The 12,198-nt window shown below is 38.1% G+C and overlaps 1 protein-coding gene across 2 annotated transcripts in view; it reads right to left on the bottom strand.

Annotated features, from left to right (window-relative positions):
* Window positions 1–12,198, bottom strand: part of kcnh4b (potassium voltage-gated channel, subfamily H (eag-related), member 4b) — a 41,730-nt gene that overhangs the window by 7,602 nt on the left and 21,930 nt on the right. For both annotated transcript variants that reach the window (XM_041974929.1, XM_041974930.1), the window contains exons 5-11: window positions 10,553–10,793; window positions 8,799–8,956; window positions 8,060–8,261; window positions 6,852–7,046; window positions 6,151–6,350; window positions 5,620–5,869; window positions 5,308–5,522 (exon numbers count right to left, since the gene is read on the bottom strand). In XM_041974929.1, coding sequence (XP_041830863.1) covers window positions 5,308–5,522; window positions 5,620–5,869; window positions 6,151–6,350; window positions 6,852–7,046; window positions 8,060–8,261; window positions 8,799–8,956; window positions 10,553–10,793 — 1,461 coding nt within the window. The remainder of the gene's footprint in view (window positions 1–5,307; window positions 5,523–5,619; window positions 5,870–6,150; window positions 6,351–6,851; window positions 7,047–8,059; window positions 8,262–8,798; window positions 8,957–10,552; window positions 10,794–12,198) is intronic.

Here is a 12,198-nt window from a genome sequence, read left to right as displayed (position 1 = left end):
CTGATGTCACGGGTGTCCCACATTGCAAAGTAGGTTTTTAGAGATTTTTCTTCTTTTCACTCATGAACGTGTTATCTTGTGTTTGCATCCTATTGCTTAAAAACTGTCTTTTTTATAATAAGGCATGCATATTAGTGATGCGCGGGTCGGGTTTTTTTCCGACCCGCGGGTCCCGCTCTTTTAAAAAAATTGGACCGCACCAACCCGCCCCGCACCTCCGCTTCTATTTTTTTAACCCGACCCGACCCGACCCGCCCCGCCCCATTAAAACACATGTTATGATATTGACGAATGCTTTTATTTAGTCTGAGAAAGGTGCATATGGTCTCCTAAATTGGCACTGGAAACTGGCAACACAAAATGTATTTTCATTTGAACGTTAAGCCTATAAACATAAATAGGCAAATAAAGTGTTTTAAAGCGTTTAAGTGTTATAAAGCACATAGCCAATGCTGCTGTTGTTGTCTGCACTGATTACCTCGTTGAACCTGTCCCAAACCTGTGATTTAGCCATTTGACCCTCTTTCTTCTTTTTAAGGACGTAAACTCCCGAACGAATGTTATTCAACACTTCTTCCATCTTTTGCTGCTTGTCTGCTTGGCGCTTTCTGCACGTAGCCTGCGTAGCCTACTACGCGCCTACGTGGACATTACGTTATAAAACGTGACCTGTGTTTAAATAACTGATAAATATTTTGTCTTACATATTATAGTAACAAAATGTAGACACTGATTAAGGTCTTTATTTTCAGTTTGACAAAAAATAAAATAGATAGAACTAGATATTTCAGAATAGTAAACCACACCAACCCGCCCCGCAGTGAAGCGAAAATTCTTTGACCCGCCCCAACCCGACCCGCGGGTAACCCGCGGGACCCGCGGGTTAGGAGGCGGCCCGCGCATCACTAATGCATATGTAGGTAGCGACTGAAGTGTGGCCATATGGTTTCCTTAGTCAGTGTGTCTCATAAAGGATGCTGATGAAAAACATTGTGTTAGGATGTTTCACAGCCTTTGTGTAGCATATTTCACATAGAAAATGCATTTCATGGGTTTTGTTTTTACTCCAGTTGTTTAGAAAGAATACATAGAACTAAATCTAAACTTAGGCAGAAAATTATTCTGGATTGGGAAAATGTTTGGCTTTGTGAATTTTTATTAAGAAAGTAAGGGTGGCATGAAATATGAGACAGATTAAAAGTTGATGCACAGACTCAATATAAATTCATCCAAATGACTGATTTATCATTGGGAAAGGATTTACAGTGTTTACTGTAATCTAAATTCAGTCACCTGAGACAGCTGTTATGACATTTTGTTGTCATGTCTTCTCTTTAGTCTTTGAACCCTCTCAAGGTCGGTGTCTCTGTTCAGTCCTGTATGTGAAAAACTGAGCTCATTCCTCAAAGTTTTAAATTTTTTCCTTCATTTTTTATTTGCTTCCTTTCTAAACTTGCTTATCCCTATAACTCTCCACTGACTATTTTGTAATTCACACTCCATGACTACTGGCTACTTAATGCTCCCTGTTGCGACATGATCATTAGAGTCGAACAAATTTTGATTTAGTGCTGGATCCCTGGTGCTAGGATGACCTTCCCACTCTGCTCAGGATAGCATAGTTATCCTTTTACTCTCAAAACTGACTTCCCTTAAGAAATAAGCAACGTGCCTGTGCCTTAAACCAAACCATCCAAAATCATTCGACCTGATCTTCAATCTGACAGTATTTATGTATCATTACTTTTTAAGTTGCTTACAAGCTATTTAATAACTGTATACGATACATGTTATTTGGGGTTGAGAAACTAGAATAGGTTTTTTAATATTTCAAACCCTAAGATTTATCAAATAACACAATGACTTCATTCATTCATTCAGTTAGGGAGGCAATTAGTTCAGATGAGTTAGCTGGAATCAGTGAGAGTAGACATGTTAAATAACTCCAAAAAAAACGGATGGAAAAAAAAAAAAAACAAAAAGAGATGAGCAAAAACCAGTGATGAAACGTCATAGGTGGACCATCCATAAAGAGAAGCGGATGGTGGAGCTTGTGGCAGATCAGTCCTGCCTGTTCGATATCAACTGTCCAACATATCACAAAAATCTAGTTTTAGTCTTGTAAATAATGACCCTGCAAGATTCACAGTGTGTAAAATCTAAGTCTGAGACCAGGCTGTGAGTAAAACCTCTAAACACTTGTCATTAGATGTGAGCTGCCTCCATCTTTTCAAAGTCTTCTGATGTAAGGCTAGCATAAAAAAATGTACCTCTTAATATCCTCTGACAACAAAAACCACAATGAAAAAAATTCAGCTTTTTAATTTGAATAAAACAGTAATATTAAGGACATGATTATTGATAAAAGAATAGCAGGTTTCCACAAATGTTTTAATTAGATACACTGTAATCACTGCAAAATCTGCTCTACCAAGTGGTAGAAAAGGAAACTGAATGGTTTAATAAGCAACAATGTACTTAAAAACCCAGAAGAAATTGTTTTCCCCTATTAGAGAAGACAAAGTGTTCTCTTTTGTAAACCTTATGTGGCAATAAACACCTCTTCAGTCTGGTTCTGTCACTAAGACTGACTGATTGCTGTGCAGTCACCATACAATTCACAAGTATCTCCTGAGAACAACAACGCCCTGCTTCTGTGCTTGATCATAAACCCTGAGCAGATGGTGTGAGTGAAGTAGTGGAGCACGTCTGAAATCGAATTTAGGCTGAAAATCAGCAGCTGTCATATATGACATCTACTCACAGAGATTTAATGATCGACTCTCCATTAACTGGCTTTTCTGCTTTGAATGCACAGGTTCTGTGAGGTGTTGTTTTTGCCTTTGATGCGTCATTAAGAAATTAAACTAATAAGCATTATAATTCTGCTTTTGAAGCCCTCGTTACTACAGCTGAAACGCTCTTCCTTCAGCTTGACTGACAAAAAGACATCCACTAATTAACAGCAGCACAGATGACTTATCCTTCATGTTCTACATTAAACAAGAAGAAAAAAAGAAAGAAAATGAGATGATTAAACTAATGAACAGCAACATCTCACAAACAAACAACACAGTGCTAATAAGAAAAGAAAGTGTTTGGGGAGTTTTGTCACTTTTGTCACCCAATTTAAGAAAAATACCATGCAAATCTGCTATGAAACTCGAGCTTTTCCTGTAATCAGTTAAATTCTATCATTCCCATATTCAGTATCACAATTTATCTTTAACAATTTAATATAAAAACAAACAAAAAACCTTGAAAGCATGGCTGCATATGGAACAGCAGGTGCATTTTCTCTACATTTAGAGGCATTACTTGCCTTATTTCATGCTGACAAAAGAGTTAAGCACAGTTTAAGTGGAGATATGACATTTGTTTAAAAAATAATACCAATATCAGACTGCTGGTCGCAACATGTGAACCTTATTCAAAAACCAATTTAATTGGAAAACTGATACATTTGATTGAATCTGGAGCTAAGTAAACCAACAGGAGAAGGGACGACTTTGATATTTCCTTAACAAGGACAGAAGCAGCTGCAGGAAGAGCTGTAAGGTAAAGGAGAGGAACTAAATGCAAATGCAACTAAAACCATGAGGAAAATAAAGAGCTGTGAAGAACTCATCATTAGGCTCATAACATAATTGCCTGAGTTATGTTTTGACTAAATTGTGATCTCTCTAACTATATTCTCTCAACAATCCCGACTGACTGTGCTTCATTGCCTATAGAACATTAAAATATAAGGCAATTATACTATGAAACTAATGATATGTAAGAATACAAGGTGGCATAAAGGGTGCAGTGTGTTTGCAACAGAGAACATTAAAAAGAGGCAGCCTGTGATGTGAGCTCTTTGTAACCTTATCTCAGCAGGACAGATACTGTAGTTTTAATATTGTGCAGCATGATGCATTGCAATTCTTTGTTCTTGTAATTGAAAGCAATCAGTGAAACTTTCCCTTTCCCTGCCTGAAAAAAATATCCATCACAGTCCAAATCACAACCATTCCCCACTATGAGCAATTTAGAATCAACAATTAACCGAACATGCATGTTTTTGAAATGAAGAAGGAAGCAGGATTCCTCAGAGAGAATACACAATTCCCATACAGAAAGTCTCCAGATGTGATTCAGACTAAGAATCTTTGTGCTGTAAGGCAACAGTACTAACCACCACACCATCCAGCTTCAGGATTCATGGTTAAAGATTCCATGACGTAAATTGGACTTCATGCACAAAGCATTTGGTGCCTTGTTCATGCCTTCTGTTTTTAGTCACATTTTACACAGCAACATTTATGGATACAAGGTTGTAAGCTGTATATTTACAATATGTCAACATAGTTATGTTAGTTTTAGTGATTATATATGACACTTTGATAGAAAGGGCCCGAATTATCAGTGAAGCAGTGTAAGATTGTTAGGTGTGATAATGGAAATAGTTTCTTCTTTACATGAGGGAAATCTTTGTACTTGCAAGTTAGTACCTTTTTTCTGGTATAATGCTGTCTTTTAAAACTATTAAAGATAACACCTGGTCCTGAAAGAAGATTGGTGTCTGGGTGTAATGCCATCCTGCTGTGCTTTGGGGAAGTGATATGGCTCCCTGACAGTGGTGCCCACTCATGGTAATTAGCCTTTAGTTGCTGTGGTAGAACAAGTGTCAAGGAGAGTGATGAAGGCACCTTAGGGGGCACAAATGTCAAGAAGAGAGACACAGGTACCTCAGGGGGCACAAGTGTGTTGCATAATTTGCCTTGTGCACTTTTCCTTTGCCAGAACAGAAACAGTAATTAACCAGATGCATTACTAATAAAAGTTTTGTGATAAATGGATGATGTACCAGAATACCAAATTGCCATTTTATTTCAAAGTATAGAATAATATTAGGAGATTTACCATGATGATGATGATGATGATTATATATAAAACACTATTCATTCTGTGAATTTTTCATTTAAAGTAAAAGGGGATGGTGGTATTAATTGAAATTATATTTATTACCAAATCATCACAGTAATGTGGTCAACATGGCAAAAATATTAAAAAAAAGTGTTGCAGTAAAGTTGATTTAAGAATTGCTCCTATACTTTAAGCGGGTGCATTTGATGAACAAGAGCACTAGTTTACATTAATAGAAAAAAGTTGGTACCATTATCAGTCAAACAGCAATGCTTGACTTTGGAATTAAAAACCCTTACATTCTTACTCTGCTTTTAATCTTGTGCATCTAAAGGATATAAACACTAATTTGAATTTGCATGAATTTGCAATTGTGTTTGATGAGCGTGCATGCAGTACCTCATCCTGGCTGCCTTCCCGCAGGTTATACGTAAGGTTGTTATGAATGTCGGAGGCAAATACACTTGCATACTCTGGGTAAAGCCCCAGCACTTCTCTCAGGCCACGCACACTGATGTACTGAAGATCGCAGTAAGTCAGTGCTTTCACATCAGCATTAGTCTTGATCACCTGGTCAGTTCCAGGCAGGTCAGATCCAATTAAGTCTCCTTTTCCTAAAATAAAAGAATAAATAATAATAATAATTAGAACTCCCTGGCTCTATATAAACCATTTTAATGTGATGCTAACAAAGTTTACCATGATACAGACCTAATATAGCCAGCACCATGCTATCTTTCAGCACCTCCAGAGAACCAGAACAGACAAAGTAGTTGGCATGCAGTGCATCACCCTGACGAATCAGGTACTCCCCAGGTACGCAGAAAGAGGTTTTTATATGAAGAGAGAGTGAGCGCAGGCAGCCACGACTGGCCCCCTTAAAGACCGGCAGCTGGAGGATGTCCTTATTCAGATGCATAGCTATGTCTGCCCGGAGCTCATCAGGGAAGTCGTGCAGGAGCTGGGAATGTGTGACAGATGTAATGAGGTGTTGCCCTGATTGATCATTGGGGAGTAGACTGTGTTGCCAAGAGTTACCCTGTTTTAAGTTTCAATAAAATTTCAAACAATGGTTGTACCAGCCATATGTTGTACTAAATCAAAAGAGATTGCAGATATGGATTCTTCAACAAGTTAGTTTGTTAAAATCACCTCAAATTGTTACCTTGCAGTCACTTGGGGGCGGATCGCACCATGTACACAGAGGTATTACATGACAATAACAATGGAAGGGGCTCCCACCTCGTTGGCATCTATGCCGTTGTTGACAGACCATGTGGTCTGGAAGTACTCCAACATGCGTTGTTTAAGCTGCTGGGGCAGGCGGTGGACACGGATGAAGTCCTTGAGGTCTTTCATGCGTGTGTGGTAGAGAGAACGACGTGAATACATACGTTGGATGATGGCTGTCACATTGCCAAAGACCACTGCATGCATCAGTGCTGTGTGACGGATAAAAACAAGAAGCATAATGGACAGTATTGACAATAAGTCAAAAATTCAAAACTGAAATAAAGTCTTAACTTATTAAGAAGGCTGTTATGCGGTTTGATTGGGTTAGATTGCAAAAAAAGAAAAATTTATTTGTAAATGCCTCTAGAATATAACGTAATAGTTATCACTTGCCAGTCATTTATACTTGTTAATGTTTATTTGCTTGCTGATCCACTAAGAGGCAACAGTAAATCACAGCTTTGTTTACATCACTGCTAGCAAGCAGTAAAATAAACACATAATAATTATCTGCTGGGTTGTTGCACTCATAATTGCCACCTCAGCTAAAATAATCTGTTTCTGAGATATGGCAGCAAGCTGTGCCTCCTTAAAGGCCAGCCAAACAATTCCTTCCAATCCCTGCTGAATTTCTTGCACTGGTATGCCAAACAGGGACACTGTTTTGCCAGGACGCCAGAGGGAGAATGACAACCTGGTGTCAGACTTACCGCCGATGAGCATGGTGCAGATGGAGAAGATTTTTTCAGCATCAGTGTTGGCACAGACATTTCCAAAGCCCACACTGGTCAGGCTGCTGAGGGTAAAGTAGAGGGCAGCGATATAGGAGCTGTGCACTGTCGGACCGCCTACTGTGCTGTTAATGTAAGGAGTCTCCAGACGTTTACCCAGCTCATGGAGCCATCCTTAAAAAGACACATAGGAAGGAAAAGCAGAACAAGAAACGTTAAGGCTCTAGATGACGTGACAGTATAATACTGAAATATCTTCAGTATCAATGCTAAAAAAAACACAAGTCTATCTTTTTCAGTATCAGAAAAAGATAGATGTGACTTGGTGGCTGGTATGTTGGTGAAGGACAGGTCATAATTAGGCCCTTCAGAGATAAATAACGGCAAGTTTACATGAGGATGTATGACTTTTCCTCACTTTAGACACACAAAAATGTGAACAAACAAGAACTCATATTCTGAAATGCATCGGTAATATGTAATACATGTTAATTTTGTTCAACAGTACAATGTGTTACAGTATGTTTATTGCTGTCTGTGGCTCTTTACAAGCCACATTACAAAAATAAGGACAGTTATTTGTGGTAATTATACCTAAACATGTCTATATTTTCTCATGGGACTCAGGAAATTGCACACATATAGCTGCAAGATCTCAATTTTTACTCAGATAATTAATTCATCAAAGCTCATAGGCTTTAGATGAAGAGTTTTTTTTTTTATTGGATTCTATTAAAAAACAGTGACACAAAGAAGAATTGTGTGAGCTTCTTGCTACCCCACCCCCCCATCCCCTTTCCCCCCCTCCTCCCCAGCATTTGATCTGGTTTCAGACAGTTCTCATTAGAGCAGCAGTAAGCTTTTTGCCACCACTGAGCAGAGCTAGACGCCTAATAGGTGAACCATACTATTTATAGCTGACTGGGGACAAAAAAATAAAAATGCATACTAGCTGAATTGGTAAGATAAAGTCTGGTATTTGTTGGATTTTCTGCCGGAAACAACTGACTTGCATGAGACCTGTTTTAACAGAAGGAAGTTGGTTTTTAAGCAGAAATAGAGTAAAAATAGATGAAAAGAATACAAATTAAAGAAAGAAAGTTAAAACAAAAAATCTGCTAAATAAAATAAACATGAAAGCTCTCCAATTAATTACTCAATTTTTTTTCTATTACAGCCAGACTCACCTATTTCCCAGGTCTCATTGGTCTCAATCTCCTTCCGTCCAATCATGTACCAGATACAAGCCATCCAGTGTGCCAGTAAGGCAAATACAGACATTAATAAGGTCAGCACCATGGCACTGTACTGAGAATAGCGGTCTAGCTTCTGAAGGAGCCGAAGGAGGCGCAGGAGGCGTACCGTCTTAAGCAAATGAACCAAGGAGGTCTAAATAAAGGAAGACACATGAAAAGGACAAAGAAAGGAGAAAATGCCATTCCCTCTGCCATGCATGTCAACAGTGCCTGCACATGACTGAATAAAAGCATGTGGGTTTATGTATCTTTTGATAATTTGATTTTTTTTTTTTTTTTGTAGAAATGTCACATTCTTATCAAATTATTATTGTTAAAAGCACAAAAAATTAAATGAATATATCAAATAAAGTATTGATTATTTAGATAATTTTATCTAATAATTAATCTAATAATTTTGTTTTGTTTATTCATTGTTAAATTTTCTTTTATTTTTATTATAAAAACTATACTTAAATCAAAAAAGAACAGAAATAAAGTATTTTCCAATGTAAAAAAGTAGATTCCAATGTGATGTCTCCTTATCATTATTTTCCTTTTTAGTTGATCACAAAATGGAAAAACACCTTTTTTTCATGTTGGAAAACCTTTTTTATATTTTTAAATTTATCTTATTATTCTTTTTGTGGGATGAATAAATGATATAAGAACTTTTCATTGCAGCACTCACCACTGTGATATTGAAGGCATATAGTAGGTCAAAGGGAAGTGCAGCCACCAAGTCCACAAAGAACCAGGTGGTGGCATAGTGTACGCAAATAGAGCGTGCCTCATACACCACCTGGCCTGACTGGCTCACATAGGTGGTACGAAAGTTCAGGATAATGTCTGCAAACACAAAGTGATTTAATAAAAAATAACATTCTCTATAGACTTTAAACCAATTTAGGGCACAGTAATGAGTAGTCTGACTGCATTGATAAAGCTAGAGGAAGATATTGTGAAATGATTACAAGCTGAGATTATGCTTCAGTTCCACTGGCTCACTTGTGAGAAATGTAGTTTATACCACAGCACAACAACATGGACCATATGCATGTATGTTGAAATGACAAAAAATATACATTGTGGAAGTATAGTTTCATACAACTTACAATTTCTACATTTGTCCCTGTTTCCATCCACACATTTTAAGAGTGTCAGAGAGGAACACATCAATTTAAGCTTAAAAAATAACAGCAGAAGTTAAAACAAAGGCACATGAGGAGCTAATGCATGACCAACCAATAAGAAAAATCTAAGCAGCTGGAATATGTCATAGTTTGAAGGCATCCATATGGATCAGGCAGTGCTCTAGACAGCTCATCTGACCTAACTGTCAGACTGGCCGTCCCGTGAATGTGTGGTCTGATCTACTGAAGCCTCATCTGCCTTCTGAGCTGTTGATATATGAAGAGATGACTTCTCACCTTTCACTTATTTCAGGGATGAAAAGTTAAGAGGGGTAAAGTATTTAAAGACCCATCATTAACATTGAGTTATACCACATCCAAATGCAGTTTTGGGCTAAAATAACTCACGTCAAATGCTCAGTATGTAATTCATTTGATATTATTTGGACTTTAAAACCACACTACAGAACTTTTACAGATTTTCTCAGTGGCACTGCCCTCTGTTGATGGATAATTCTGCATCCATCTTGCATTCTACTTGTACTGTGTGCCCTTTCCAGACAGTAAAAAACGATCTTTTCTCTTGCTCTGTCTTTCTCTGTCTTTTCCACTCTCCATCCAATAATATCTCGTTAGGTTTCTTTGCTGATTCAGCCATGGTGCAAGTTCAAAACAGCCAGTGTGTTTGTATCCGCTTGCTAGCATGCGATGCGGTGCATAAAGTAAAATTTAACTGCAACAACACATGGCACCCTAGAAGAAAAAGTTGTATATTGCGGTTTCTCAGCCTTGGAATGCTGCTGGTACCCAGAAATGTTTATAATAGATGTTAGTGTGCCATCAAACAAGTCCGAAACATGGAGTTTTGAGGTTGAAAAGTAAAGTAATGCGTCTTTAAAAGAAAAATGCATTCAAATGAATCTGAAAAATGAAGCATATTTAAGGTAATAAGCCTTTTAGAAACAAGCAAGTGCAAGCTTCTGTACGAAGCTAAGGACATCAACAATTTGGCATAAACTCTAAATCCTTATTCATCTTCTCTTAGAGGAGCATATTCTGGCACAGCCATATCATTTTATTCCTTGCTTTTCTTTGCACAGGGCAAAAAACCTGGGACATTCTGAGGGGAATCCAAAACCCAGGTTGCCTGGGATAAGGGTGACCTCCTGGGGAAACATTAAGCTTTGGTGGTGTTTGTTTCCATGTTGCCATAGTTGACAAAAAAAAACTAATAGATTTAGGAGTAAAATAACATCACAATAAATATATATTTATATTTTTACCTTTTCCAAATAAGGTTTTCAGTACTCACCTATAATAAATAGCATTTCCACTGCAATGTCACTGACAATGGTGGAGCGTGCGGCAGTGACTGAGTCATCGTGTGGTGTGAAACTGACATTATAGGGCACAGTGACAGCCACATAGAAAGTAGCCAACAATATGAGCCAGTCCCAAAGGGCCTTTGACACACTGTAGTGGAGCAGAATGAAGCGTGACTTCTGCACCGCTGCCACCTTGTACTCTGGTATAGAAGGCTTGTCATCCATGTTCTGCAAGAAAACACACACCATGTTTTGTTGAAATGGATGACAAAGGGGTTTACATGCATAAACTGACAATCCAATAGCAGCGTCCTCTTAAATGTTAAGCTTAAGCTGATAATTATACAAAACACACTTGACAAGATGCATAATGAATTGTTCGATAACCAGATGGTCACAAGGTGGAGCGCTGTGAAAGTAAATATAATCAGATGGACATTGCAGCTCCAAGTTATTTCAGAAACAGACAATATAAATGTCAACACCCTCTCTTGTGCGCTGGCCGCTGATGATTCACTATGACAGCAACTCAAGTGAAACAGATATGGTAATGCTGCTGGTAATCTCTTCTTGACAGCTTTCCACAGACACTGATGAGCCTTTTGAATTTTTGTGCAGGAACAATATAAATTGACAGAGACAGAACTGTGTGTAGTGAAGGGGAAACTTATTACCACCAATAGCGCTAAATAATTTCATACATGGGTGAACCCCAACCCTCCAAATGCCGTTAATGTTTTTAGTCTCAGGTGACAGTGTAGTTGCACTGTAAAAGGGGAAACAGAGTAATGACATTTACCATCTATCGCTGTAATTTTTATCTGTTTGCATTTCTTTTTTCCCATTTTACTGAAAAAAAAATAAATCAAAGAGCAAAAAGCATTGCCAATAAGATGGGAGTCCATTCAGCACATAATAAAGCTGCAGCTCTTAAACTATGGCTGTGCACTTATCACATAATAGTCTAAACCATGCTGAACAGACAAGAGGCAAAGCTATGATTTATCAGGGGAACCTGAAAGAAGAAACAAGCAACAAACAGTGTGGCTTTTTCACAAACTGGCTAGCAGAGGAACAACAAGCAGACAGTTAAAGTTTCAACCTGTGGCTTCATGAACAGCCAACAGATTCTGTTTCCATATATAACTTTTCTTTGTACTTCAGAAATCAGAAAACTGGAAGCCTGCAAAACCGGCTGACTACAACACATTTAAAGGTTCAGTAGAAAATCCCTGTCATCACCATCTGTTGACACTTTAATGACATTTCAAGTCATGTCAGTAAAAGCTTGACAGTCTTTTCATCTACTCTCCATCACAGAATCACGGTGTCCAACTGATCTCTGGCACTTGATTTAGTCAGAGGAGCATATCCGAATGATTAGAAAAGACTTTAATTTGGGGAAACATGGGGAAGCAATTCACACCACAGTCAGTCTTCACATATCATTGAGTCAAGCAGTAACCCAAAGTTTACAGCTACAACTACAACTACACCACCCAGCACGCTTTAGGCTTCACTACAACATCATAACATATTTTATTAGTATCGCCAAGTCAGCGGTCAGCAAACAGTGGGAAAGCCTGGTTGCAGGAGGGTTGATTGAGCTCATACTCATGACTAAAGAATCCAA

Source organism: Melanotaenia boesemani, chromosome 21, assembly GCF_017639745.1.
Source record: "Melanotaenia boesemani isolate fMelBoe1 chromosome 21, fMelBoe1.pri, whole genome shotgun sequence".
Classification (NCBI taxonomy): domain Eukaryota; kingdom Metazoa; phylum Chordata; class Actinopteri; order Atheriniformes; family Melanotaeniidae; genus Melanotaenia; species Melanotaenia boesemani.
This window is presented reverse-complemented; position numbering and strand designations above follow the sequence as displayed.